This window comes from Populus euphratica, unplaced genomic scaffold, assembly GCF_000495115.2.
Source record: "Populus euphratica unplaced genomic scaffold, PopEup_1.0 scaffold190.1, whole genome shotgun sequence".
In the NCBI taxonomy this organism is placed as follows: Eukaryota; Viridiplantae; Streptophyta; class Magnoliopsida; order Malpighiales; family Salicaceae; genus Populus; species Populus euphratica.
The window spans coordinates 355,813-382,783 of record NW_011500068.1 but is presented as its reverse complement, the minus strand read 5'-3'; the positions used below and the strand labels follow the sequence as shown (position 1 = coordinate 382,783).

The window sequence follows — 26,971 nt, the reverse complement described above, 5'->3', positions numbered from 1 at the left end:
TGCACTGTTTTGGATTTAGTGATCAAGTCTACTATGTAGTTGAGGAGACCATCAAGGCTGTTTAGGTTGCTTCAGTAGTATGTTTGGGGTGAAGATTTTATTTACTTACAGAGAAAAGGGATCTAAGCAACCGATACAATTATTTCAATAATCTTCCTCACAAGTCATGCAGGAGATAGTGAGCTTGTTGTGCATACCACTGATAATTAATGCTGGGAGCGTTTTTTATTTCGATGGTCAAGAGCACTCTCGAATTAGCCGCAGCGTATCCTTAGCGGAAGTATAATTAATAATGATTTCCGATTATGACTCTGACCTTGTTCAACCATTCTTTAATATAAAGGTCAAGAACTTGGCTCTGAATTGCTTCTCTTCATAGAATTTTCAGCTAAGTTCCTGTCTTGATTGATGAGAAACCGTGGGAGATAAACTTGTAAGCCTAGCTCACGCAACTCTAATAATGATAGAAAACTAGAAAAGGATGCAAGTGGGATAATTGAAGTCAATACTTTATATGTAGAAGCAATATCAATGAATCAATCAATATACATACATATGTTTTAGTTTCATGCTTAGGTGACAAGCAATGGCTTAATTAGTTAGCCAGAATCTTAAATATACTTGAATTTGATCTAGACCAATAACCTCTCTACAAGCATAGAAGCAAAGGAACTTATAAAAGAACCGCAGTTCGGGGGAATGCAAGATTCACGGAATCTATAATCTAAAAGAAGATTCTGAAAATCTTCCATATGAAGAACATGTTGGAAGCCTTATTGGGACCAAGGTTGGATAAAGTATATGGGGTTTGAACGCATGTTTTTACCTAATCCATGAATCCTACCTCTATGTTGGAGCCAAAACCCTTTTTTAGGCCTATCATTGGGAGGATGAAGGAATAATCGGTGCAAGGGCATATACCTACAAAAGTAGCAGATGGGCACAGCATAAAATATTTGTTTCTACCTATCCTGATGAAAGATCATGGGTCCGATACACCTCTCACTCCCTCTCTAGACACATCCTCCTGATTAACACATATATCATCAATAATGCTTGTCATGGCTATCTTATTAAACCCTCAAAAGTACTGTTTGAACAGCTTTTAATCCATCAATTGACTCTTTAACTCTTCCTTTTTGTTCAGACCATTACAAAAGGGTAGTTTTTCACGATTGGCCATATCTGCTCGAAAGAAAAAAAGGTTTCAAGGCATTGACAACACAAAAAACCTTACCTAATGAAGGGATTAAGACCCTAACGAGAAGATAAGATGAATTCCCTGTTACTCTGAGACCTCTTCTATTAAGGGAAAGGAATCTTCATGTGGCATGGTTTTAGGTGATGACAGGGAATGGATGTTGACCTATCAACAAGGGAGATAATACCAAACAGATCCATCTCAGGAACTTGGATTAATATATTACAAGAGGGGTTTTGTTTTGGGATCATTATTCTAATGTTTTGGTTGAAATGGTGTAACAACACTCTGAGATAATTCAAATTAGTCCTACAAAAATAATAAAAATTTAATCTCCCTCCCTCTTGCGACCCTGCCCCCTTGAGGTGTCAAAAGGAAACTCAATTCTCTTCTGGGCCATCAAGAGACAGTACAAGAAAGACATCTCCTATTACCATATTTTGTGAAAGAAAAAACCTTGTCTCATCTTCCATGATATTCCATGTTGAATTTACTGCTAGATAAATAAATCTTGATTTTTTTCCCCTGCTGCAAAGTACTTGAATCCTTGAAGAGCCCCATAAAAAGGACCAATGGGAAAGCACAGGCGGTTAGAAGAGAGAGAAGAGTGGAGGAGGAGTCATTTAGTGATTCTAGTGGGTTCCTGCTAAAGACCCCACCTCCTCTTCTGCTGGTTTTGTTTAATTATTTATTTGATCATTGAATTTTGTTGCTGATTTTTTATGTGTTTATTTTTGGCAAAAACCCTCCACGCTACCCAGAGGGCTTGAGACAGCTCTTGCTTGCAAGGACAAGAGTTTTGGTTTGCTACATAGGGGGGATGAGTTTCAACTTTCAAAACCCTGCTTGTTGATAGAACTAAAGCAAAGTCCCAATAGAAAAGAAGAGAAAAGGGCAAAAAGGAAAACAAACTAATCAAATTAGGTTAGTTTTCTTCACATAGAAGGAGAGAAAGAGAGAAAGAAAGCAAGAGATAGAGACAGCCATGAAAGAGCAAAAGGTGGAAAGAGTGGATAGAGATTTCTGAAGAAAAAGACTTTGTCCCTTGTTGTAGAAACCTAGATATACACTTTGACAAGAAAGCTAGCTTTGATTTCCCTCCCTCCCTCCCTCCCAGTTGTGCTCTTCTTCAAGCACAACTTAATTTCCAGCTCTAAATTCAATACCAAACTGAGGTAAACAAAATTAGTGGATTTAAATTTGTTTTGACAATAGTTTACTTGCTGTCCAATTCCTCTGTTTCTTACCACTTCTGCTTCTTCTTGTTGTCTAATTCACAACATCTTTTTTAACGTTTGATGATCAGTTAATTCTTGTTGGAGAAAGATATGATGAGTAGAATGGTCTAAAAAAGAGAGAGCTTGCATGGCTAGCCACAGAATTGGAGAGACTGGTTTGTCAGACTCAGGTCCCTCTAATCAGCATCTCCCTTATGCACTTCTCCATGGAATCAACACCCCATCAACCAGTTTCATGTATGTCGCTTATCAGCTTTCAAATTTCTTACAACTCTTTTGTTTATTCAAGTATGGCTGACATGGGATAGTTGTATTTTTGCCTATAGTAATCAAGAAGGATCTGCTTTTGATTTTGGAGAGCTAGAAGAAGCAATTGTGCTGCAAGGAGTTAAGATTAGGAATGATGAAGCTAGAGCACGTATGCTACCACCCTTTTCCTCTCTCTTTCTTTCTATCATTTTTCCTTTTGAGACGTTTGATAAGCATAACCAACTCTACAAAAAGCATAGAGAGGTTTGAACTTTGAATATGTCTAATCTAAAGAGAAGGACAGCACGGGGGGGTTTCCATTTCCAATACCGTAATCATTCTGAGGCTAAAGAAATCAATGGTGTAAGGCTACAAACATAGTAACCTGACCACCTTGGCATGATTTACTGACTTCGTCCACATATAACCGCAGAAAAGATGGGGATTAGGTGGCAAAGAAAATAGTATTAAAATCTTTATCGTCTTTATTCTGGGGTGATCTGATCTTCTGAGATTTTGCTTTTGTTGATTCTTGCAGCTTTATTTACAGTAACAGGCAGACCTGCAGCTACACTGGAAATGTTTCCTTCATGGCCAATGAGATTCCAGGAAACCCCAAGAGTAGTAGTTTCTTAGCTTCCTTTCTACATCTTTGACCATGTCTTTTGTCTTTTGATATCAGTAATAGATAAAAACAACAGCCTTTGTAAGTCTGAGCAGAGCAAACCTCTCCCACTTTTTTCATATCAACAAATTTTCCTGAAAGTCATTCCTGTACTCAAATTGAAAAGTTTTGAACTTTCTTTATGGTTCTTGGGTGCTTTCCCATTTCCAGAATTTAGCACAATTTTTTTAATGATTCTTGATTCTTTACTGCCCTTTTGAATAATTCTTGTGGGGTTTGCCTTTTGTTTTGGTTTAAATTAAACGTTCAGGGAAGTTCAAAGTCAGGAGGGGAGAGTACTGACTCAGGATCAGCATTAAACACTCTTTCAAGCAAAGCTGAAGCCCATCTGGAACCAGAATCTCCCATCAGTAAAAAAGTTGCTTCTTCAGATCATTACAATCAGGCTTTTTATCAGAAGCATCTACAGTTTCAAGAACAGCAACAAGTAGATATGGCTAATGATACATCAAGAACAGGGGGTCCCTCTCAACAGAATCAATCACCTGCCAAATCTACCCAAGAAAAGGTTCTTAACATAACTGTTTTGCTTAATAATTTGTCTCTCTTAGCCAGCCAGCCACCCCCCTACCCCTATTTCTCTCCCGCATCCCAAACTCCGGAAAAAGTTTGTATCTTTATTGCTCCCTCTCTCCATATCTTCAATATCCATAAGCACAGATCCCAACTACTCGGCCAGAGCCTTCCCTGATTCCTGAACGATTTCCTGTTCAAATGACTGACATGAAATCAGAGGGAGAGAGACAGAGAGAGAGTGAGATAGGGAGGGAGACTTGTGAATAAATTTATAAGGTCAAAATGAGAACCATTACACTGTTATTTTTTTTCTTGTACAAAACAATGACCCACTTTACTCAAATCCCCATAACTATCACTTAAGCCCCTTGTCTTTACTTTTTAGCCTTAAAAATCAGCTTTGAAATCAGGAAATTAGCCAAAGCCCCTCCACACAATGGAAGATAGTGGTGATTATTGCCACCCAGACATTGTTCTTGACTACCAATTTCTAGAAGAAGATTTACATGAAAATGATCAGCAACCAGAATTTCTTCCTGGGAATTCTGTGAGAGATCTCTTTCATCATTTTATCTTAAAATATGCTACATTTTAGACGACTTGCATAAATTTTCTTAGATTCATTTCTTAGTTCTTGATTGTGGGGGGTATTAGGACAGTGTTTTACGTGCGTTTTATGTCCTGTTGCAGAGAAAAGGTTCAACATCAGAGAAACAACTTGATGCCAAGGTATTTTTCTCTTCTTTTCTTTACCACCTTAACAATGTCCGGAATTCAAAATTCGTTGCCTTCTATAACTAAAAAAGAAAACTTTGCTTTGCTTTTGGTTCCAGACATTGAGACGTTTAGCTCAAAACAGGGAAGCTGCAAAGAAGAGTCGACTGAGGAAAAAGGCAAGGGTCATTTTCCTTTTCCAACAACTTCGTGACTTCAATTAATGTAATTTTTTTCCTTTAATGTTGTCTTTATGTTGTGTCCCAAAACAGGCATATGTCCAGCAGCTAGAGACTAGTAGGATAAAACTTACTCAGTTAGAACAAGATCTTCAGCGTGCAAGACAGCAGGTCTTTAACTTTTGTGCAAATTTAGACAACATTTTAGCAATCAATGCATAATCTTTTAAAATTTTCAATATATATATATATATATATATTAATCCCGGGTGTCTTTACAGGGGCTGTTCTTGGGTGGCTGCGGTGGTGCCGGTGGTAATATCAGCTCTGGTGAGTTCTCTTGAATTTTTCGTGGTGAAGTAGCAAAAGGGTCAATAAATTTACAAAAGAAAAGGGAAATAAGAGGAGAAAGACTGCAACTTTTATCAAGTTTTCAAAATCCTCATATGACATTTGCTGATTTGTCAAGGGGAATGTGTGACATAAGTGGTGTTCTTGATCTCAATCCAAACTTTGATTGGGTATACTTACTTATTTCTAAGAATAAAATTCATATATAATATATTTTGCTGTTTTGGTCCCTTTGGAAAAAAATGCAAAAATCCATAAAATATTGTTGCCAAGACATGTCCTGGTTTTCAATTGGCTGAATTGGTAAAAAAGAAAATGGTGGTTGATTTCACTTTCAGAATTTAAAATTATCTTAATCGCAAGTTATTAGTTCTAGGACTGAGTTTAATATCTTCAATAACATAATTTAGAAACTTGCTGAAACTTTAATTAAAAAATCCTAAAAATCTCTTTAATCAAATCTCGTGACAAAATCTTTCTCAAAACTCTTCTAATCCAAATAGTCTTACCCACACAGTAACAATAATGATAGGAATATTGCTGGACTTTTTCCAGGCACAAAGCTACTCTCTTTGGCATTAACACAATCATCCTTTTCCTCTTTTAAGCAGAAATAACATTTGTTTTAGTTAAAGACTAAAAAGGGATGCAACACAATTTTTACAAAAAAAAAATGTAGTTTATTTTCAATAGCGTGTCACATTGGTCCACCATGTGATTAACCATGGATTAAAAGTGCAAATGGGTCATGTTCATTGTAACCCTAACTTAACCCCAACCATTAATTTTCATTCATCATCATCGTTGTTGTTCTTGCTGTTACAGGAGCTGCGATATTTGATATGGAGTATGCAAGATGGCTAGAAGACGACCACCGGCATATGTCGGAGCTCCGGACAGGATTGCAAGCACATTTATCGGACGGTGACCTTAGGGTTATAGTAGATGGGTATATTTCACATTACGATGAAATTTTCCGGCTCAAGGTAGTGGCTGCAAAATCTGATGTCTTTCACCTGATCACCGGAATGTGGTCCACTCCAGCCGAGCGTTGCTTCCTGTGGATGGGTGGTTTTAGGCCCTCAGAACTCATCAAGGTTTGAATTTCCTAATGCATTTAAATTACATCACATTGCTTGCTTTCTACTCTAGATATCGCTGCCATTATAGTGGTCAGCATTGGAAATTTACTGAGCACAGGGATTTGCGTGGCATGCAAGGGTTATTCTAGTCATTTAAGGAAAAAGCGAGGCACAGTGAGAGATGGTGTACTGTACAAGGAGATGAAATGTTCCCTTATAAAGGGCACATTATCCATTTAAAAGAGAGATTGAGACAACTAAAGTGTCCTAAAGGAGTGTCCTCTCGTTGGCACAAAAAGAAAAATAAAATTGTTGACAATATCCTTTTTCTCAGTAACCATTCTTTAAGTCATGGGAGACTTTTGGCGCTAAAAGAGCAACACGCACATGCAACTAATGTAAAATGACTACAAGACCTCCATCAGATACTCTTAACAAAAACAACTTTCTTTTGTCTTTTCTTTTTTCTGTTAAGCAGATGTTAATATCCCAGCTAGACCCTTTAACAGAACAGCAAGTCATGGGGATTTACAGCCTGCAACAATCTTCACAGCAAGCAGAAGAGGCTCTCTCCCAAGGCCTAGAGCAGCTCCAACAGTCTCTGGTTGACACCATTGCCGGTGGACCGGTCATTGGTGGAATGCAGCAGATGGTAGTGGCCTTGGGCAAGCTTGCCAATCTTGAAGGGTTCGTTCGCCAGGTAAACATATCATTAACCTTCATTACAATATTGCTTAAGCCATTTTTTAGAGGAAAGATCATTATTTAAGAGAAACAAAATCCACAGTAACAGGAGAGGGACTTATGAGAAGAGTCCAAAAACACCACTTTCAGTTGTATCAGAAGAATTAGAAAATAGTTTGAACTTCATTTGCAAGTAAAGTTTAGTGCTTTCTGACAATGATATAGAAAAGCTGCACTCAATTCTTAGAGGTTGAAATAAAGCCTAAGATCGATCTCACTTGATTTCATGGAAGCTCCACAATTCCATGCTCCTAATTAGCAACTAGTTGATGCGCCTTAATATACACGTCAAGGTAATAACACATACAAAAATCATAGCAGAAGTTATTTAATTGGCATAGGGACAAGAGGCAAGGAGTGGCAGAGTCAGGAGTTTTTTTCTCTTTTTTCTCTTTTTTTTATCGGGGGAGGTGTCAAAGAGTAGAATTTTTTACTTTTCTTTAGAAGGTTGCGGTCCTGCCAGCCCCTCCCCCACCAATATTAGAAACATATCTTCTACTATATAACCTATATTAGCCTATATATATATATATATATATATATATATATATATATATATATATATATATATATATATATATATATATATATGGCCACCTCTCATTTGATTTAGAGAGATAAGATTAAGAGTTGATTATTATATCACCATGATTTTATATATATCATGCGTGTGATCACATGCAACATACAAAGGTCAAGCAAAGAAACTTAGTAGCTGTGAAATATATGGAGGACTAGTAGCTCTAACGTTCCCATCTAGTCGTCTATTCTATTATATCCAGCTTGATTTGCGCCGCCATTTCTACCTGACACCGGAAGGGTGAGAGTCCCGGAGCTTACACTTCATTAGAGATAAAACTTGATTTAGAAATATTTATTGACTTTTTAAACCAAAATATTAAGTATATATATTATATATGGATGTATACACATGTTGAGATTTATTTAATATAATTTAGTCAAGAAGATATGCTACAGTCATGTCCAATGAATTTAACATGGATTTCCCCATCCTATATATATATATATATATATATATATATGTCTGCGTTTAATGGTGTCGCAGATTATTTACAAAATTAAATTAATATACCTCGAAACATCTACTGGTTGTTGTGTCTCAAGCTTTTGGTCAACGTGCTAATGATTTAACATAATTCTATACATCAAAACTGATCATTGCCACTGCTTTTTTGCCACGTGTAGGGTGGATGGTGCCTTGACTTGTACCATCACTTATTTTAGTTTTATTATATCCAATCATTTTGAGAAGAATATATCTTTATTTTTCAGCTAAGAAGTCCATTTCCTCAATGTTGATTGCTAGGGTTTCGATGTTGGTTTCTCATCTAATTAATAAAATGTTGCTATCAAAAGGGTGGTTAGAAAAATGATGTTTGTTGAAATCAAAACCCTAGCTAGACCAACACTAAACTATTCTAGAAACTCTTTAATTATTAATCAATTAACAATTAATTACCTTGTCTATTTATTACAAAAGCTCTCTTATTATTATTTAAAGTAAATTTTATTTTATTCTTATAATTTATACTTTATATCTTGAATAAAATAAAAAATTCAAATAAAATATATTGTTGAGAATGTAAACTACAAACTATTATTAAACATATAAACTATATGATAAAAATAAAATTCATGCAAGTATAGAGAGAAACAAACTATAGAAAGATTTTTATAATTATTATTTTATTTTATTATGATTTGAATGGTACAAATCTGATAGATAAGACAAGCTCACGAATTTCAACCTCTTTGAAATGTTTAGGGTTAATTTGTCCAGACATGCCGTTGCACTTGGACCCATCATAGCTTCTACTTGATTTGTTCTTCACACCAGCATGTATTTTGTCCCCCGCCTCTTTTCTCACGGAACTGTTTTTCTGGCACTATGCAGGCTGATAACTTGAGACAACAAACCCTTCACCAACTCCGTCGAATATTGACTGTAAGACAGGCAGCACGGTGTTTTCTGGTGATCGGAGAATATTATGGCAGATTACGGGCACTCAGTTCCCTCTGGGCATCTCGTCCTCGAGAGTAAGTGTTTTCCAAGAGGAATTAATTATTAGTCTTTGAACTTTTAAGTTGGTGTCCAATATTGACTACCATGGAGGTTTCTAATGGAGAAATCATATTGTCTAAGACTTTTCTCACCATCATTATTTTTTGTTGATAGTCAGTGCATAAACTTTTTTCTGACCTATGAGTACCTTATATTATATATTTATTTATAAATATTTTTAGTAACATATGGTGTTTGATAATTGTACTCAACTTTTTGGATTATTTTTTTCTCTTGCAGGACAATGATCAGTGAAGATAACTCATGCCAAACCACAACTGATCTACAAATGGTTCAACCTGCACAAAATCATTTCTCCAACTTTTAATATATGTGTATAATGTGATACAAATGGAGCCAGATGACAGCAGCTGCCTAGCGATTGACTTCACCTGTGTTGTGGCAGATGTTAATGGGCTGTTAGAATTCGGATTAAGTACTTAATTTAGTGAAGCTAGGAATTTATTTTTATTTTTTTTAGCCTCTCCTTTGCCTTCTTCATTATCTTGATGTTGTTATTCACTGTGTTATCTTGTAAATGCAAATCAATTTTATATGCATGTGGAGGCTTCCCACTTGCTTAAAGAAGAGAGATCACACGTGTTATCTTCTAGTGACTCTTGAATCATGCAAAAGGGTAGAGATGTATTGTTAATACATACATATATACATATATACATATATATACATACATACATATATATAGATAGATAGATAGATAGATAGAATATATAAAGAGCTACAAATTGCATTGCTTTTAATTAATGGGTTTTAAAGAATGGTAATAATCAAAGAAAAAACCCTACGAATGATAATAAAAAAAGGAATAAGATGGTATTAGGGAGAGGACGGTAGGAATTCATTTATGTGAAGTGGTTGTGAAGAAGAGGAAGCCATGGATTATTCTAATAAATAGAAAACAAGGGAGAGGTAGAGATATATAGGAAGGGCTAGAAGTGCATTGTCTTTTCTTGAAAGGTTTTATTACAAAATTTATAGTCAGAGAGAGAGAGAGAGAGAGAGAGAGAAGCCGGTTTACAACTCTTTTATTTGAAGTGATTATGATAATTAATCAATAATTAATAAGAAAATATTTATTTATTTAACATGATAATGCAAAAGGGACGCTGAAAAAGGCTCGAGAGGGACAGAGAGAGAGAGAGAGAGACAAAGTTGTTGCTTTGACCTAACAAACATGGAGGAAGGAGCCAAAAGCAACATGCTTAAAAGAAGGTCGATTACTAAGGAGCAACTTGCATGAATGGTGGACAACAACAGTTCAACTTTTAATCAATTTCTTAATTAATTATGACACTTGATGTTGTTCATTTGGTTACTTCCCGGCAGTTTAAGTTTGGATTAAGGTACATACATACACTCTAAAATTAAGACGCACGATCATATATATATATATATGCTTCGTTTTTTTCATGTAAGTATGGTAACGTAACTTAGTTTCGACAGATAATTCGCAGAAGAACTCGACTTGCCCACGATATCTTCCTGAATCGAAAAGAACTCGCCATCCATCCACGCCTACGCTGCTGTATTTACTTTCTGAGATATGATGCTGTGCAGGGGGCTAGCTAGCTCAATCGATCGTACAATAAAATAAATGGGAGTGACTTTTCAACTCTTCACATAATTAATATGATAATTGCAGCTCAAAAAAATATAAATATATATATATATATATATTATATAATGGTGAGCCCTGAGGGATTTATTTATTTATTTATTTATTTATTGGCAGTAGCCGTACCGGAGAAAGAAAGGACCACAGAGAGAGCGATAATTAACAAGGCGAGATGGAGATATCTGTGTTTGTTACCAAAGGGAGGGCTAGCTGCTAGCATCTGTGCAAGTGCCTTCAGCAGACGGCATTCATCATGTTACATGTGTTGAGAGCATGCATGCTGAATCTTTTACGTGTATATTTTTTTACAGATAGAGAGAGAAAGGTCGTGATACATTATAATTTATTACCTCTCTCCCTCTCTCTATATGTGTATATCTTCCCTCAGATCAGTCCAGTGCTCCTCCCAGTATTCCCATCAAAGGAGTGTTCGCTAATTTATAAAAAATATTAGGGCTGAGTCCATCAAAATGATATTCATTGGAAAACGTTGAGCTCGGCCAATGGACAGTGAAAAATCAGCAGTGTTAATCAGGCGGGCCCAATCCATCAGCTAAACTTGTTTACTTGTAAATCCAACTCTTAGTTCAAAAAGCTCGTCTTGAAAATACGGTAACAATTAAACTTTGATTTCGATATAAATATAATACCTTAATGCAAACTCATTTCATATATATATATATATATATATATATATCGGACCTGCATGCGAAGGAAGATGTATGGCTGTAATTGATTAATTAGTTAGTTTATTCCCTCGTTGGGACACACTGGATCAAGATTATTAGTTCACGAATTACAAACGCTTCTTAATTATATGTTTTAACATCGTCGAGTCGAGACAAGGGCGAGGCCGACAACAAAGCGGAGCAGGTGACCGACATGTTTCTCTTCTACTTATATACACACACACACACACACACACACACTTCTTCTTCTTCTTTAACTAGAAGATTTTGTAGCATATCTGATTTGATTGCATTAACAATTGATGGATGGACGTTTAAATCAAATGCCATATCATGCTCCTGTAGTTCTTTTGTTTATTAATTACATTGATTAACCTTCGTACTTATTAATTCATTGTTGGATTCCTTAATTAATTGTTTAATTTTGTTGATATTGCCCTTTGCCTCTCCGCTTTTCGACCCATTAATTGCCTGCCTATATTATAATTTTTCCTCATGCTCTACAGTTTGCTCGCTGACCTTCCCTGCACGCATTTAGATTGGGTTGAGTTTTAAATTAAATGGGATGAAAATCAATTTAGTTGGAGTTAATTAACTTGATGGATCAACTCATAAATTTTGTAAAAATATAATTTTAATTTTATTTTATTTTAAAAATAACATAATTTTAATATTTTTTAAATAAAACAATATCAATTTGAATTAATCCAAATTAATTAACTTTTAGAATTTAGATTGATTCATAAATTTTGTAAAAATATAATTTTACTTTTATTTTATTTTAAAAATAATATAATTTTAATATTTTTTAAATGAAACAATATCAATTTAAATTAATTCAGATTAATTAACTTTTAGAATTTAGATTGTGTCTGAAATTATGATAGCAAGTACTATTTGCATGAAAATACATTAAAACAATATTTTTTACTTAAAAAATTTATTTATAACATTAAATTTAAAATTATAAAAAAAATAAAAATTATTTTTTAAACACAAAATAAAAACATACACTATTAGTAAGCTTGAATATCGGGGTTAGCGTGACTTTATAAACCCTTTTAAGTACATGGGATACGTGCAAAGCGACTAACTTTTCTTTGTTTACTTCATACACGCCATTGCCAAGCACCCTTTTTCTAGATTAGGTTTTAATTTGCTGCTGCTGCTGTTTTTTTTTTATAAATAACATTAATTGAAATGATTTTTATTTAAAAAAAATATTAAAATAATATTTTTTATTTTTAAAAAATTATTTTTGATATCAGTATATTAAAATAATCTTAAAATACCTTAAAAATATTAACTTAAAATAAAAAAATTAATTTTTTTAAAAAATATTTTTAAAATACAAAAACAAACAAGAAAATATTATACTTTAGTGGGTTTATTATAACTCTATGCATTAAAGTGATTTGGGATGTTAAACTAAGATTAATTAGTTACAAATTATGATTTCAAGTTAAAGAATGATACGATATTAGGCTTGAAGTAAACGTGCACCAGAATCTTGAGTGCAAGAATCAAATGCTAGAACAAATAAATGAAATTGTTTCCAAGATAGATTGAATGAATACATTTATAATTAAGAACTAGCACTAAACAATAGCACATCTTCTTTTCTTTTTTAAAATAAAAGCTTGTTTGACGTTGACTAGCTTGATTGCTTCCTCTCACCCCCAATCATTCATTAAAAGAAATGGGTAGGGGCCGATGATGGTTAACCAAATCCAATTCTTGCCATTGTTTTACATTATCTTTCTTCATTATATATATTTGGTGGTTGTTTTGCTCATTTTCTAGTTTGTGGTCAACCATTTATTTATCAGGAAACTTTACCATTCATCGTTGTCCTTTCATAGCAAGTGAGGGGTCAAAATTGTTAGTTCTTCATCGGAAAGGTTTAGAGTGGTTTTCTTTTCACCGGCCATCCACAAAAGAGATGTATTACTCCTAGGAAAACATAACAAAAACTGGATTTTGAAAGAACAAATAATTAAAATGCAGCACAGCAACAAAATGTTAAGATTAAATACCCTGGCAATGCTTTGATGTGTAGCTGTAGAGACACTTGTCTGGAAAGTAGTAGTTATCAGTAAAACCTATATGGATGCAAGGACTCAAGATACCATGGCAGAGGGTGAGAAATATTCTCTGTAAAGAAGAGGACTTTGCAACATCATCATTATCTTGGTGTATTATTTTCCCTCTCTGAAACAGTGCTCTCATGACCGAAATTAGTCTGTAGAGCGGATGGATAATTTTAAAGAGAACTGGGTGTACTGATGAAAAAAAGGGTTAGTCCTCTTGTACATTACCTCTACTTACCAATTAGCGCTCAATGTCTAGATGTAATTCACTAATTCCTGTTAAATAGTGATCAGGTGCATTGATGCTTCATTCATGTTTAACAAGGTGGAAGCGTAGTAGGAGAAAAAGGTTCCTCTGGTGATCAGAACAGAAACTATGAATAAGAACAGGAATCGGATGCAGATGCATTTCAAAATAAGGGAGCAAGTAAGAAACGGGGGAAAAGAAAAAATCCACGCAGAACCACATCTATACATTGCAATTCTGAAGGAGACATGAATCCCTTAGGACTGAAGCAAGTTCCTTGGTTCGTACAATCAGTATACTTGCTCACAGATCATATACAGGAGAATCGATCATAATTACAACGGTTTTTTGCTTGCCTCAACCAGGCCGGTTAGATTTGATCTCAAAAATGGTCTCCGTATTCCAAATTCACCAGCATGAAGCCCAAAGCTCTCTACATAAGCATGTTCAACTCCGTAAGGTCATCCATTGGTATTTCAAGACCTATGGAATCATGGCCTTGCAATCCATCCTCACCAATATTCAACCAAGAGCCAAGATCCTGAGGCCCACCGAGGTCAGTAGATCCTCCTAGTTCAATTGTATCAAAGTCATTTAGTTGCGAGTGTGGAAAATCACTGGGTTCATCAACTTCTTTAGGGGTGTCCTGAGGAATGTTGCCAAGAGACATTGATCCTGCTCGCTCTATTTTATTGCTAGCATTAGCTTCTGAACGATAAGATCCACGAGGTCCGTTTCCTGAGTTCAATAAATGAGTACTCTTTTGCTTGGGCCTTGACTTTGTTTTGCGCTCACCTTTGACTCCGTCCAATGATGAGTGACTGGCTCCAGAAACCGAATTACTTCTTGAATTATCCTTGCTTTGTTCTCTATCTCTATCATTTCTCCTACCGTTTACTCCACCAAGAACAGTACTGTCAAGAGTGGATGTTACCCTTGATGAAGGGCTGCCAATAACATCATCTATACGCACTTCCCTCTTCTTACTTCTTTCAAAGTTATCACTATGAGAATCGTGTCTCTCAAAAGTGCTAGAAACAGCACCTAGTGGCAAGATATGGAAACACAGAGGATCATATACTGCTGTTGGAACATAAAAGCAACTTAAAAATTGCAAAAAATAGAGTCAAAATTGTCTTAGTATACTATTGATGTTCTGACACCTCCCAAGAATGTCTGAGAATCTTGAGAAATGCATATAGCCATTCTGAAGTCTATTCTAAGAGATGATTAATGAGCATTATTAAAGAAAATGAAAAGATTTAACTTGACATACCTGATCCTCTGGCTTCAGCATGAATGTTAGAGACTTCATTGCATGTGTTCCTCGTAATTCCTGAGCCCACACAACCCACAGATTTGGTGTTGTTGTTGCATATAGGTGCAGAGAAGATGGCCTGCTGCAGTGCAGGATCGCTGAAACAACTGCTGCCAGTATCTTCAAATTTATGACATCTAGCAAGAGTGCGCTTGATAAAAGCCAATGCAACTTGCCTTGAAACCTTGCGGACAGTACTTTTTGAGGTACTATTCCCACAACAAGCCTGTATAAGTCGATAACAGACTGTCAAAGGTATAGAACTGATGAAGGGCCTTGATTCCCATAATTACATGGAATATTTTGTATGACCAATCTGGAAGAGACCAAATTACACCATGTTTAAACTCTCAAATGTTACATATGTTTTAAACCTTTGATCTCCCAAATGTTACACATGTTTTAAGCCTTTGATCTCCAAATTCTACTCTTGCACATTGGATTTATTGGAAAACTACAGTAAAACTTGGATGTCCAAGTTTTCCAGTTTTATGCAGGTGCAGTTTGATTTTCTCCATATATTGACATGCATAAACATTATGGCATAAACCTAGCAAGTATGACAGGTAAATACAATTGCTATGCTACCTCAGGATCGCCCACAAATTCTTAGGGATTAGACTGCTAAACCATATGTAGGTTGAACAACATAGAAACGTCTTTCAGCAACTAGCATGAAGACACAAAATATAAGCAGAGACACTGGGAACGATTTTTCCTTATTCCCCAAAAGAAATTAGCTATCTTTTAATATATATATATATATATGAGACTTGTTAAAAAATTAAAAACATCTTAACATCACAAGAAGTATATAGAAAAGGCACAGGGTTTCATTACAAGACACTAAAATTACACCTCATGCACATGGCTATCCTCCAACAGGTTCTTTTAATGATTTGTCTATGTTACAAGAAAAGTACTTTTAGGAGAGCGGCAAACAAGCATACATGTTGTGAGTAGGAATGCCCAAACATCCTAGTTTTCTAGATCACACTGACACACCTGAGATACATGGCTGTATCCTCAAGCTATTTGAGAAATTCAAAGGTTGAAAAGAAATTGTTGAGAAATGCAAGCCATATATGCATGTGCATAAGTGTAGGTTTTTTGTCCATAACTGTTTATTTTCTATTTCAATCAAAGGCTATCTGATAAGATGGGAAGCAAAATTATACCTCTGCAGGCTATAGGTTTACATAATAATAGTATTCCTTGATTGCTAAGAAGTTGACAAAAAGAAATATGGCTCAATGGAAGAATAAAACAAATACCAATTGTTTTTTGTAAGCCATCTGAATAAGTTGGTCCATTGCAACATGTTCAGCGTTCCTGCAAATGAAACCATGTTACTTAGATCCAAACAATATCTATGGATTTCATGACAGCAGGACCTCACAACCACTGTGAAACCTACCTTTTTTCCATATCTCTTCCTTTCTGCACAGCTTTACCAAGTTTCCCTAACTTGTTTTTCATTATTCCAATCTGTCAGTAATGAAAGGTGTTACAAGAGATAACAAGCCAAAAAAAAGGTGAATTTCAAAGAAACAACTTGAAGTGTAAAAAAAAATAATCAAAGAACACTTTCTGCATTAAGAACAACTAGATAGAGAAAAAGAAACTTGGAGGCACACAACCTGCTGATGCAGCCCTTCTTTAAGCTCCATTATATTTTGAATAATCACTTCTCTCTCTGTTAGATCAGGCTGCATGAAGGCATAAGAAGCATATAAAAAATGAATAAAATTGAGGAACATGATATGCTATCACTTGAGAAAGAAAGCATCAATGTATATAATAGAATGTTTACCAGTGTTTCTGGGCATAAACCAATACTTTGTAGCTCAAGCAAAAGCCGTTCATCCAGACACATCAGCTGATATTGGCCATCAGAGGAAGAGAAGCCTGGCATATTTAATTCCCTCATCTGCAGAGCACCTGGATCATTAGAACATATTTCACTGGCATGCCCAGTATCTGAATGTGAAAAGCCATCATCTACTGGCCACTGTTCATTGCTATGCAACGAACTGGACATGCTTGGATTCCCAATTGCATTTGATGCGACACTCTTATCACATGAAAGTCTATCCAAGAAACAACTCTTCTGTGTCTGAAAATTCACTTTTGACTCAACTTCAGATTCCATTCTGTCTCTATCTCTAGGTTCAATATCAATCAGGTTACATGAACCACAATGAGAGTCATCACTGGCATAGTTAAGAGACATATTCTTTGATTCACTTTGTAGGTAAAATTCTTCACTTTCATCTTCTTCAATTAAAGCAGAAAGAACTCTTTGGTATAACAGAGCACCCTTGTCCAAGCTTCCCATATCAACTCTTCCACATAAAGTTGTCTTGCCTGATTCTTGATTAGGGTCCCCCGCTTGACTTCTGCCAGAACGTACTTTTTTATGCACAACAGCGCCCTGAAAGAAACAGATCCTTTTTATCAAACTTCATTCTTGCATTTTTCTTTTCTTTTCTTTCTTTTCTTTCTTTTCTTTTCTTTTCTTTTTCTTTCTTGGGTCTCATCTGAATTTATTTAAGATGAAAATAAAACTGATTTCTGACAGTCGAAAGTCCATAACAAAACTTAACAAATTGGAGGCAAACCACACCGCAAATTATAGGAATGCATGAGAGAGACTGATTAAATAATTAAAGAATATAATTCAAACAGTACCAAAACATTATATGTGGTGCCAAGCATTTGAGAGAAACACTCATCAAGCCCTTGCGCAGAAGTTAGCTGAACAAGCCACAAAGAATAGCAACGCAAAGAGAAATTGTTAGTCTCTGATCCATGAAAGTTCACAACATCCCAAATCTATCAAAGCATCCCACTTATTACCTGTTGCTTCAAGTAGGAAAGATCCTCTAAGCCGACAGAAGCAAAAATAGAGTCCATCTTCTTCCAAAAAGGACCGGAACAGGCAAGGTCTACAGAAACAAGCATTTTAAAGACAGTTTATGCAATAAACAGAGCTGGCTTTTCAGGATAAGCTTAAGAAAAAGGTAAAAATGCATACCACCAGCTTTCCAAGCTGAATTAGCAGCTGAAAATAGTTCTTCGCAATCATCATCAGATTCACCTAAGAATAATATACCAATGCGTGTTAAAATAAATTGCAGCCAAGACATGCATCAAATGGAATTTTTACAAGCTCTAGAGTAAATTTTTACTGTTTTAAATTCCTTGCATATGCATAGCCAAACAAAAATAAATACATAAAATTTGTCAATATAAATAATAAAACCAGCAACTTCACAAAAAAGGCACAAATTCACCGGAAGATGTTGATGTCCATGTGATTTATATTCGTGCTGAGTTCTTGGTCATGCCAAGAAGAGAGTTTTGTCCAGTGGAAAAAAAAACACTTACATAAATGTCATCCTTGCAGCATAGTTTTAAGATATGCAATACTCATCATGAAGAACAGAGTCTTTGTACACACATCACAAATCTAAAAAAGAAAACTCCAAATTTATTGTACAGGTAACAATGAATAGTACCTGTAAAATCTAAGGAACCACTGTCGGGCACCAGTCCAACATGCATTAAAGCCTTCTGCTCTTTCAGCTTTTTGGAAGGTGGACGGCCAGTTTTACTGATTCAGAGAAATATATAAAAGCTTCAAAATTCAGAACAGTATCGAAAACAAGTTCACAAAATAATTTGACCAACCAATAGGTTGCTTTGGAGTAGAGGCAGTTAGGGAAGACACCTTTTATTTTTATCAGAAGCACCCTTTGTACTCTGAAGTGGCTTTGCAGCTGGAAGATTCTCTACCTTCTCCCTCACTGGATGACTAGCTGGCCTTGTTAAGGATGAAACTCGTCCACTCCTTCCTTGTCTATGTATGCCATCCCCATTTTCATTAGTTGATGATTTATTCTTCTTAGTAGGCAATACAGAAGTTCCAACTTTTTGAGTTGCAGAAAGAGAAACCTCACTACTATCTGCTCCTTTGTCCTTTGGTTTACCTGATTCTTCACTTTGAGATAACCCAAAGGGAGATTGAGCACTCTCAAGTTCCCTCTTGAACTTTGGAGTGTTAGTATCTAGATTGCTGGCAATCAGAGATCCATTGATTCCAATGGAAGAACTTCTGACACTAAAATCAGAAGTGGGAAAACCTTGAGATGACATCTGAGCTTCAATATGGTTTGAACCAGGAGAAATTACATTTGCCCTCCGTGAACGTGAGTTTTTGTGTGGTCTCTGACCAACCCACTTAGCCATAGCATGTGAAGATGAGCCTGCCGACATTTGAACCCTGTGGTTATTTACCACTCCAGGCACTGGGACTTTATTTGAACTTGTAGGCTGTTCCAAAGCTTGAAGGGATGTGGGTGATGGGTGAACTTTAAGTGATGAATCCAGTAGCATGATGGACCCAGTACGTGGTGCTCGAGAAACCTTTGCTTTTATCACTGTTATAGGAGTGCTTGCTAAATTATCCTCATGAGTATTTGACCTGATAAACAGCACCATATAAAAATTAATAGCCTCACACGTAATAACAAACAACCTGATGTAATGTATGATGCACCTTTACTACAGAGTGATATTAAAGATGAAAATACCTACTTATTTGTTCCTTTTGTCACAGCCTTATGCTCTGAAAGAGCTTTACAGTCTCTTGGAAGAGGACCACTTTCCATTTCATTCTTAAGGACTGAGCCGGTATCTGTACTACTAGGTTCGAAAGAACCATCCAATTTGTTCATTCCACTGATTCCAGCAGATGACTTTGATCTGTAATATATTAGAAAACCATTTATATAACAAAATCTCTTTGAATTTCTTCCTTTATCATGAATGTGGGAAAAGGTATGAACACAATTCAATCAGAGAAGCAATGCACTAGCATGTCAATTATAGATTGCTGCTTTGGAAAGGAAAACCCAAAAAAACAATAAAGATACAAGCTTTCTAAACATGATGTCTCCACAGTTGCACTCAAAAGAACACAGTAGCAGATTCCTGATATTAAACAATAATCACAACATAACCAAAAAACCAGCAATAACGTCAATAAACAAACATAATTACCTGAAACTCTGAGCATCACATGATCGCAACTTAGAGTCAGCGCTCATCTTGGAAGGCATAGTTCGTTTTTGTTCTTGATCACCATTTATAACTCTATTACTCATTAGTCCAACAGAACGCTTTTTTTTATTTTTTGTATCCCATCTTTCAGCTGCAGCAGGCAATCTGCGGATCTTTTCTTCAAACCGAACAGCAGCAGCACCAACATCCTGGAGCATATCTCCACCCTTATCCATTACCATCTGTTGCCTTGAGGGCATTGCGGATCTACCATCTGCCTGGTAGCACAAGTAATATAAACAGAGTTAAAAGCTTGTGTAAGCCACAGAGAGAACATAGATAATCCCTATGATCGAAGCGGGAGGCAGATTCAACAAAGCATCTTATAAACTAAACTGCCTAATCTACAATCAAATCTCTGGTTCAGAAATCAATCATGTCTCAAACATTATGAAGATGTAAAAAAGAAGAAAAGATATCAAGATCAATGTCTAAGTACAAACCCGCACATCTGCCACTGAAGTACGAACACGCTTATTCAGCCCAATACTCTTGGTCCTGTCCTTCAATCTTTGAGTCATATCATGAGGATTCCTATGAATCTGACCCCCTGCCTTTGCTGCATTCGCTAAATTTGACTTCTCATTCAATGAAAGCTCACTCCTTTGTCGTTTGTTTGAGCTTAAGGCTTCTCTATACCTTTCCAATTTAGATAAGGATTCACGCAACCGTTTTGCTCTGTCCCTGTTATAAATACATGACATCTTTAATAACTACTCAAGAGCTTTGAGCTCTCCAGAAACATGTAAATAAATCATTAAATTGAACTACATCTTCAACACGAAAATCTAAAGCAAAACAAGGATACTATACATGCATAAAGACAGAAACAGCATCAAAGGAAGAATTTTGAATTGCAACAACATGCAGGGGTTAACAAAAGTTTTCCAAAATATACAAGCAAATAAAATATCAGGGGACAGAAAACTTATTAAGGAGTACGAAGATATTTCATCATCTTGTTTATAACATGAAATACAAGCAACTAATTTTTCCGTAACAACATTATCCCATGTCAATAGCGATGCACAGCCATTACACTTCAATTGCAAAAACAATCACATAATGACTTGTACGAGTAAAATCCCAAATAACCATAACATGCAGCAGGAAGTTAAAATCTGATGAAGAACATACCTGGCCTTTCTAGAAGTATCATGCACACTTTGTTTAAAATGCTTTAGCTCCTCCGTTGCTACTGGAGGCATTGGCTTGGGATGTGCAACTCCAAAAGAATGATCATCTGACGCACTACTGGGCGGAACTCCCAAAACCCTCCTCGCCTCTCCGGACCGAGTATATTTCTGATTGCCTAACGTAATCGGCTCCAAAGGCACACATTGTGGAAATGGTGGCATTTCTGGTGACATGGCAGAACTTCCTCTATTTAAATTATTATCTCAACTTAAAATTTCGTCTTAAGCTGCTCGAAACAAGTAATTTAATAACACAGAACATCCCTCAATTTATTTTCTCTCCTCGATATTTTCTCAGGGACCAAACAGAAAATATCAAAACTTCCATAAACTAAAACTCTCATTTTTGTCAAATTTACCCTTAAAAACCATCAATTTTAAACAGAAAAAACAACCCAAAAAAATCGAGATTCCCATATTAATCCTAAGTGATCAGCTACTAATACTAAGTAAATACAACAATTATTGATTGAATGACATGAAATGATTAAAAAATTAGAGAATTTCATGAAAGATTAAGTAAACCACCCTAGCTACTAAATACAGTTGGAATTATGAGAAATTAAAAGAGAAAAGCTTAGATTACCTCAGAATCGCTGAAGTCAAGCTTCGATAAAAAAGAAATATATTATTATTATTATTATTAACTATTATTTTGGAGAGAGAAAAATCATGTGATTATTTTAGAGAGAAAAAGAAATGTAAAAGGCTCGCGGGAGTGGGAGAGGAGGATGATAAAAATAATTAATTATTAATATGATCCCTCGAGTATTGGTATTTTTATCGAATCGATACGCTTATTTTATATTTAGTCCGATTGGGTCCTCTATTTTTAAATTAGTAATAATTGAATCCCTAGTGAGATGAAAAATTTTTAGAATTGTATCAAACACTCTTTTTTATTAAAAAGGAAAATTAGAAATATTTGTTTAACCAATGGACTATGATTTAAGAAGAAATTACTGGACATTAAAGTTGTAGTGCTCTTCTACTCAAATATAAATATAACCTATCAAAAATTTAAAAAAAAAAATCAATAAAAAATGTAATAAAAATATGAGAATAATATGAATAAAAATATGTGCTTTACTCATGAGAGGAAAAAAAGCATCATATTTATGAATTTGTAAAACTTGACGTTAAGTTGAAATTTACAAAATATTTTGAACATAAGCAAAATTTCAATTTATAATTTGATTTCACCTGTATATTTAATATATTGACAGAAATTAAAATTTTATAGTTTATATTAGTTTATAAAATTAAATTAGCAATTTCAAAGTTTAAGTGGTTAAATGAGATTTTAAAATATTATTTTTTATTAGTTTTTATTATACTTTTTAAATAAAAAGTTTTAAATTTTTATAAACTTGCGCTATTGGTTGAGCATCAAAGTTTTTTTTTTTTTATTTTTTTACATCTATTGTTGTTGTTGAAATGTAACACATATCATGTTGGTAGTTCCACGGTTCATAGAGGGTAATAAAAATAGTAATTAATCATCTTCTGCAACTAGTTTTTTGTTTGTTTTTTTTTGGTCGTTCAAGCCCAATGTTATCCTTCATAAACACAACAATGACTACTCCCTAATCTTCCATCAAAGATTCAAGATGACTCAGTGAGTTCCTCTTTTCCCGCGAGAGTTCGAATCTTTGATCAGGCGACGAATTGATTTTGCCCTTTCAACTTCTTCCCAAAAACAGGATCCTAGATACTGGCTGGCGATGTTGATGTGCTGAAAAATGATGAATTCAGAGTCTTAGCTTGATTCCTACCTCTTGAGTTAAATAACAATTTCTTTTCCAAAACATTGAAGGCATGAGCACTTGAGATTAATAATATTAGTAAGGTATTGTTTTGCTTTTATATAAGAAAGCAAAGATTGCCTACGCAATTCATACTAATTAATTGTTATTCATATTAAAAAAGAAGAAGAAGAAGAAGAAGAAGCGAATTCCTTATGGCACCCCAGCTTATTAATTTATGAACATAGTGAGAAGAGCTAGGACAGCAATGACACTAAATATATGGTTTCAACACATATAACTATCACTATACACATACGATTGGCCACCTTAACATCGTCTTCGTTGCCTCACCAAGCCAGGCTCACTGTCCTCCTTATGCCCCTCAACTTATCATCTTTCTTTTGTGTCGTCATCTTTGATGATTTCCTTCTCATAACCTGTAATCGTGGGGAATTAGCCATAAAAGAAAATTGTTTTTTTCCTTTTCTTCTTTTGTGTGTGTGTTTGCCAAGGTAGCAGAAGAGTAGGGTTTAAAGAAGTCAGACAAAAATCGTAAATAATGAGTGCTGTACCTCTTGCTTTCGCTTCTCCTCTATTTCCTCCTGTTTCAAATTATATTTGATAAAAAGTTAAAAGAAATCAAAAGGGCTAGCTTTTATTAGGGTGATGATAATACTGATCAGGGGAGATATTAAATGTATGTTATAATTAATGAAAGACTATCTCTAGTTTTAATTAAGTACCACAATTTGCTTAAGCTTAGCATTCTCTTCTTTGAGTTGATTCAACTCAAGTTCCAACTCCACTGTATATGCCTGCAGAATAATACATGTAAGAGATTTTGATCAGAATATTAACTACAGTTCTGGTGTGTCTATCATGGAAAAAATGATTTCTTGAAACACTACTGGCCTTCATGTCTGCAGAACATGAGGTGTAGACTCAAGTTCAAGTCCCTGCAGTGCATCATTTAACTCAAAAATCAAGAACAAAGAAGTAAAGAATTCCTTGAGATTAATAACATTTGAAGTACTATATAAATTTTTTTAAAAAATTAAACATGTAAAATGAACCGTTAATTCTAAGAGAAGAACCACCGTTATGAGTGATCTAACATGTTATTATTTCGTTTTTTTAAAAAAAAAAAATCTTTGATATTTATCTGGGAGGTTTCACTGGGCCAATGTGTTTCTTAGCTCAACTTAAAATCAACCTGAATCAGATTCTTCTATATATGTCGTGGGTTTCCAAATCACGTATGCTTTTTTATGTGTGTGAATTAAGGTAGAGAATTACGAGAAGACAAAAACCTGCTTCCTAGCACGTGATCGTGCTGCTGACTCTCTATTCTTTATCATCCGGCGTTGCCTCCGCTCCACGACCACCTCCGGCGGACCATCGTTCATTCTCTTCTTGCTCGATTGTGCTCCTAATTCCATTATGCTTTGACACTTCTCATTCTTAGGTACAACCTCTCCCACATTATACCCTAATTTGCCTTGTGGGAACATTTGGTAAGCTGCGAAACCATTGCCAGCAGATAAATTTTGGTATCCTAACCCCATCATATGCCCCATTCCAAAGTTCATGTCCAAACATGCGTTGTTTCTGTCCTGAATTGGTGTCACCTTCTTTTGTTGCGAGGACCCTGCAGGAGCCTCTTGAACCACACCGGCTTTTATTAGGAAATCTTCTAATGTTATCTCACCCAGTGTTTGTTGGCGTTGAGGAGGTTCATGATCAGCACCAATGCTGTTGGGATTATGTTGCTGTGGTTCTTCATTTTGTATCTCAAACAATACCTCATCGACAGTTTTCTTGCAAAGGGGAGCAGGGATAGAGAAAGAGCCTTGTCGTCCTAAATTCGGACATTGCTTCGTTACACCACCATGATCATTATCAGGCCTAACATTTTGGTTGGGTTGTGATGGAACTTGATTATCATCGGAATTCCACAGGTTAACAAAAAATTCATCCATGTTCATAGAGCCAAAGCTCTTCCCTCTCTTGAGCTGGATTTCATTGAGGGTAAGTGACAAGAGAGAACTTTGTCCATCTAATGGAGAAAAGGGGGTGTCCTTCATTGTCTGATCTTGGTGATCTTGTGGTTGTAGCACTGGAGATTCTTGTATGGCATTGCCATAGGCAATACTTTCAGATACCATTCCTTGCATCGAACAGCAGGTTGTCTAGAGGAAGTCTTGACCAATGGAGATGATTGCTGAACTTGGAATTCTGAGCCTGTAAACGTTGCAGCGGTTCGAGTCCCTGAACAAGAAAATCTGTTCAAATTAATATTTAGCAGGTAAAATTCTTATACAGGGATTACAGCGCAGTACCATCACTTTCACCTTCAAAAATAAATTGAAGGGACAATCTACTTTCTTAAACAAAGTATTATGGTGAGAAGATCTAATTAATTATAAATTAATCAAACACTAAATAGTAACAACTGCATACCTGAAGTTCGTGTATGTATATATAAAAGGGTTATAGAACAAGACGACAACCAATTCATTTTTATTTTTTAAAATAAAAAAAAAAAAGTAATTTGACGGAGAACTTCTGTTTAAAAAATAAAAGGAGATGAGCTAACTTATAAAATGCACATGCGTATAAATTATGTCGATTGGAATCTCTCTGCGACTCTCTTCTCTTATCCCATCTTTTGCATGCTAAAATTCACACTTGAGTAGGATCCGGATTTTATCGGGCATCCGGGTCAAGTTACCAGTCATGGATTTTACAACTATGCTAATAACAGAATTTGATAATTCTAAAATAAATAAATAAAAATTCTTTTTTTTTATTTTCAAAGGAAAGTGTTCTTATTTAAATTTAACAGGGAATAGGGAAGGAGAGTTTCTAGTGATGTTTATTAAATAAGTGAATAATACAGTACTTTGCTGCCAGTGTCATGAACAAGATGCATGCAAGGGTCGAATCCTTATGCATGCCCACTAATTTAACAGTCTTTAAAACCCGATTAAGAATAAAGATGATTGGACAGAGTAGATGATTAAACAAAATGATAACCTTAATCAAAACTTGATAATTACGAGTAAGACAGTTTTAAAAAAGCTATAAAATCTTGACCGTAATTTAAGATATAAACTCTTGAGGTTACGGTCGGAGTAACAGCACCTCCACCGCGAAGACAAACGGAGCCAGGCCTCTAGCTAGGCTCTAGCACATTTGCATGCAGCAATTAATCTACCATGTAATTAATAAAAAATCACACTCAAGATATGACCAAATACACACACAGAATAACATGTCTGGCGAGAGGAGAAGAAATTGATGCCACTTCCAAACTAAAAGATCACCTGAAACTGACCAGGAAGATTGAGAGAGAGCACTAAAAGAACCAGAGCCGGAGAGTTCTCCTCGTCATTTTGTACTTGCTGTCTTTGCTAAGGGAGAAATGGGAATCTATGGCTATGAAGAGGGAAAGAATGAGTTGCTTAAACCAGTGGATCTGTAGGTAGAGACTGGAGAGGGGAGGGGAGGGAGGAGTGGTGGGGGGTTTAGTTTTGGTGTAACTGCCATGGCCAACACCTCAGTACAAGGCCACCCTTAATACATGGCAGAAGTGGCCCCCTCCATGCTGCTCGGGTTTCTTTGACACGTCTGTGCCACTTGCCTCTTTTTTTCTTTTTCTGCCAAATAAAACAAACTCCCTTTTCCCACCTTACCATCCATGCATGGCTTTGGCTTTTCTCTCGAAAGGTAGATTCGGGTATGGTTTTGACTCTCAAGAATCTCCATATTTTTATCTACAATTCTATCATTTTATTTTTTAAAAAAAATAATTTTTATCATCACCCAAATTAAAACTTTAAATAATTGATTTATTAAATCAATCTAAATTTAAAAATTAT

General features: G+C 35.4%; 3 protein-coding genes across 6 annotated transcripts; 1 reads left to right on the top strand and 2 right to left on the bottom strand.

Moving 5' to 3' along the window:
• The first annotated feature begins 1,603 nt into the window (after window positions 1-1,603).
• On the top strand, window positions 1,604-9,630 carry TGA9 (bZIP transcription factor family protein). 2 transcript variants are annotated; one of them, XM_011002618.1, is made up of 13 exons: window positions 1,604-2,376; window positions 2,508-2,676; window positions 2,766-2,857; window positions 3,227-3,312; window positions 3,624-3,881; window positions 4,580-4,618; window positions 4,723-4,782; window positions 4,876-4,953; window positions 5,064-5,112; window positions 5,959-6,230; window positions 6,694-6,915; window positions 8,875-9,017; window positions 9,283-9,630. In XM_011002618.1, exons 2-13 carry the CDS (start codon window positions 2,567-2,569, stop codon window positions 9,368-9,370), a joined length of 1,497 nt encoding a protein of 498 aa, XP_011000920.1. In that variant the 5' UTR covers window positions 1,604-2,376; window positions 2,508-2,566; the 3' UTR covers window positions 9,371-9,630. The 2 variants fall into 2 exon arrangements, with proteins under 2 accessions (XP_011000920.1, XP_011000921.1); XM_011002619.1 differs by having other exon boundaries at window positions 1,606-2,376; window positions 3,227-3,309.
• A 4,267-nt stretch (window positions 9,631-13,897) lies between these two features.
• Window positions 13,898-22,030, bottom strand: LOC105108341 (uncharacterized). The gene is made up of 16 exons (XM_011002616.1): window positions 21,929-22,030; window positions 21,284-21,506; window positions 20,590-20,830; window positions 20,087-20,364; window positions 19,622-19,789; window positions 18,756-19,508; window positions 18,544-18,638; window positions 18,060-18,122; window positions 17,882-17,970; window positions 17,714-17,779; window positions 16,836-17,456; window positions 16,663-16,731; window positions 16,440-16,510; window positions 16,297-16,354; window positions 14,981-15,248; window positions 13,898-14,748 (listed from the first exon to the last, which is right to left on the bottom strand). Exons 2-16 carry the CDS (start codon window positions 21,502-21,504, stop codon window positions 14,138-14,140), a joined length of 3,672 nt encoding a protein of 1,223 aa, XP_011000918.1. The 5' UTR covers window positions 21,505-21,506; window positions 21,929-22,030; the 3' UTR covers window positions 13,898-14,137.
• A 1,275-nt stretch (window positions 22,031-23,305) lies between these two features.
• On the bottom strand, window positions 23,306-26,660 carry DPBF2 (Basic-leucine zipper (bZIP) transcription factor family protein). 3 transcript variants are annotated; one of them, XM_011002614.1, is made up of 5 exons: window positions 26,417-26,660; window positions 24,401-25,358; window positions 23,834-23,905; window positions 23,663-23,692; window positions 23,306-23,527 (listed from the first exon to the last, which is right to left on the bottom strand). In XM_011002614.1, the coding sequence occupies exons 2-5, from the start codon at window positions 25,262-25,264 to the stop codon at window positions 23,438-23,440; spliced, it is 1,056 nt and encodes a 351-aa protein (XP_011000916.1). In that variant the 5' UTR covers window positions 25,265-25,358; window positions 26,417-26,660; the 3' UTR covers window positions 23,306-23,437. The 3 variants fall into 3 exon arrangements, with proteins under 3 accessions (XP_011000916.1, XP_011000915.1, XP_011000917.1); XM_011002613.1 differs by having other exon boundaries at window positions 26,428-26,660; XM_011002615.1 differs by lacking the exons at window positions 23,306-23,527; window positions 23,663-23,692 and adding an exon at window positions 24,003-24,046 and having other exon boundaries at window positions 23,833-23,905; window positions 26,428-26,660.
• Window positions 26,661-26,971: the final 311 nt, after the last annotated feature.

Excerpts from the sequence above, each read along its gene's own strand:
- TGA9 (XM_011002618.1), top strand. The coding sequence starts at position 2,567 with ATGGCTAGCCACAGAATTGGAGAGACTGGTTTGTCAGACTCAGGTCCC. Across the intron at positions 3,882-4,579 it reads CCAAATCTACCCAAGAAAAG|AGAAAAGGTTCAACATCAGA; the intron begins GTTCTTAACATA and ends GTCCTGTTGCAG. Across the intron at positions 4,619-4,722 it reads AGAAACAACTTGATGCCAAG|ACATTGAGACGTTTAGCTCA; the intron begins GTATTTTTCTCT and ends TTTTGGTTCCAG.
- DPBF2 (XM_011002614.1), bottom strand. The coding sequence starts at position 25,264 with ATGCAAGGAATGGTATCTGAAAGTATTGCCTATGGCAATGCCATACAA. Across the intron at positions 23,906-24,400 it reads GATCACGTGCTAGGAAGCAG|GCATATACAGTGGAGTTGGA; the intron begins GTTTTTGTCTTC and ends ATTATTCTGCAG. Across the intron at positions 23,693-23,833 it reads CTAAGCTTAAGCAAATTGTG|GAGGAAATAGAGGAGAAGCG; the intron begins GTACTTAATTAA and ends AATTTGAAACAG.
- LOC105108341 (XM_011002616.1), bottom strand. The coding sequence starts at position 21,504 with ATGCCACCATTTCCACAATGTGTGCCTTTGGAGCCGATTACGTTAGGC. Across the intron at positions 18,123-18,543 it reads TGGTTCCTTAGATTTTACAG|GTGAATCTGATGATGATTGC; the intron begins GTACTATTCATT and ends TATTATTCTTAG. Across the intron at positions 16,511-16,662 it reads AAGAAGGGCTGCATCAGCAG|ATTGGAATAATGAAAAACAA; the intron begins GTTGTGTGCCTC and ends CATTACTGACAG.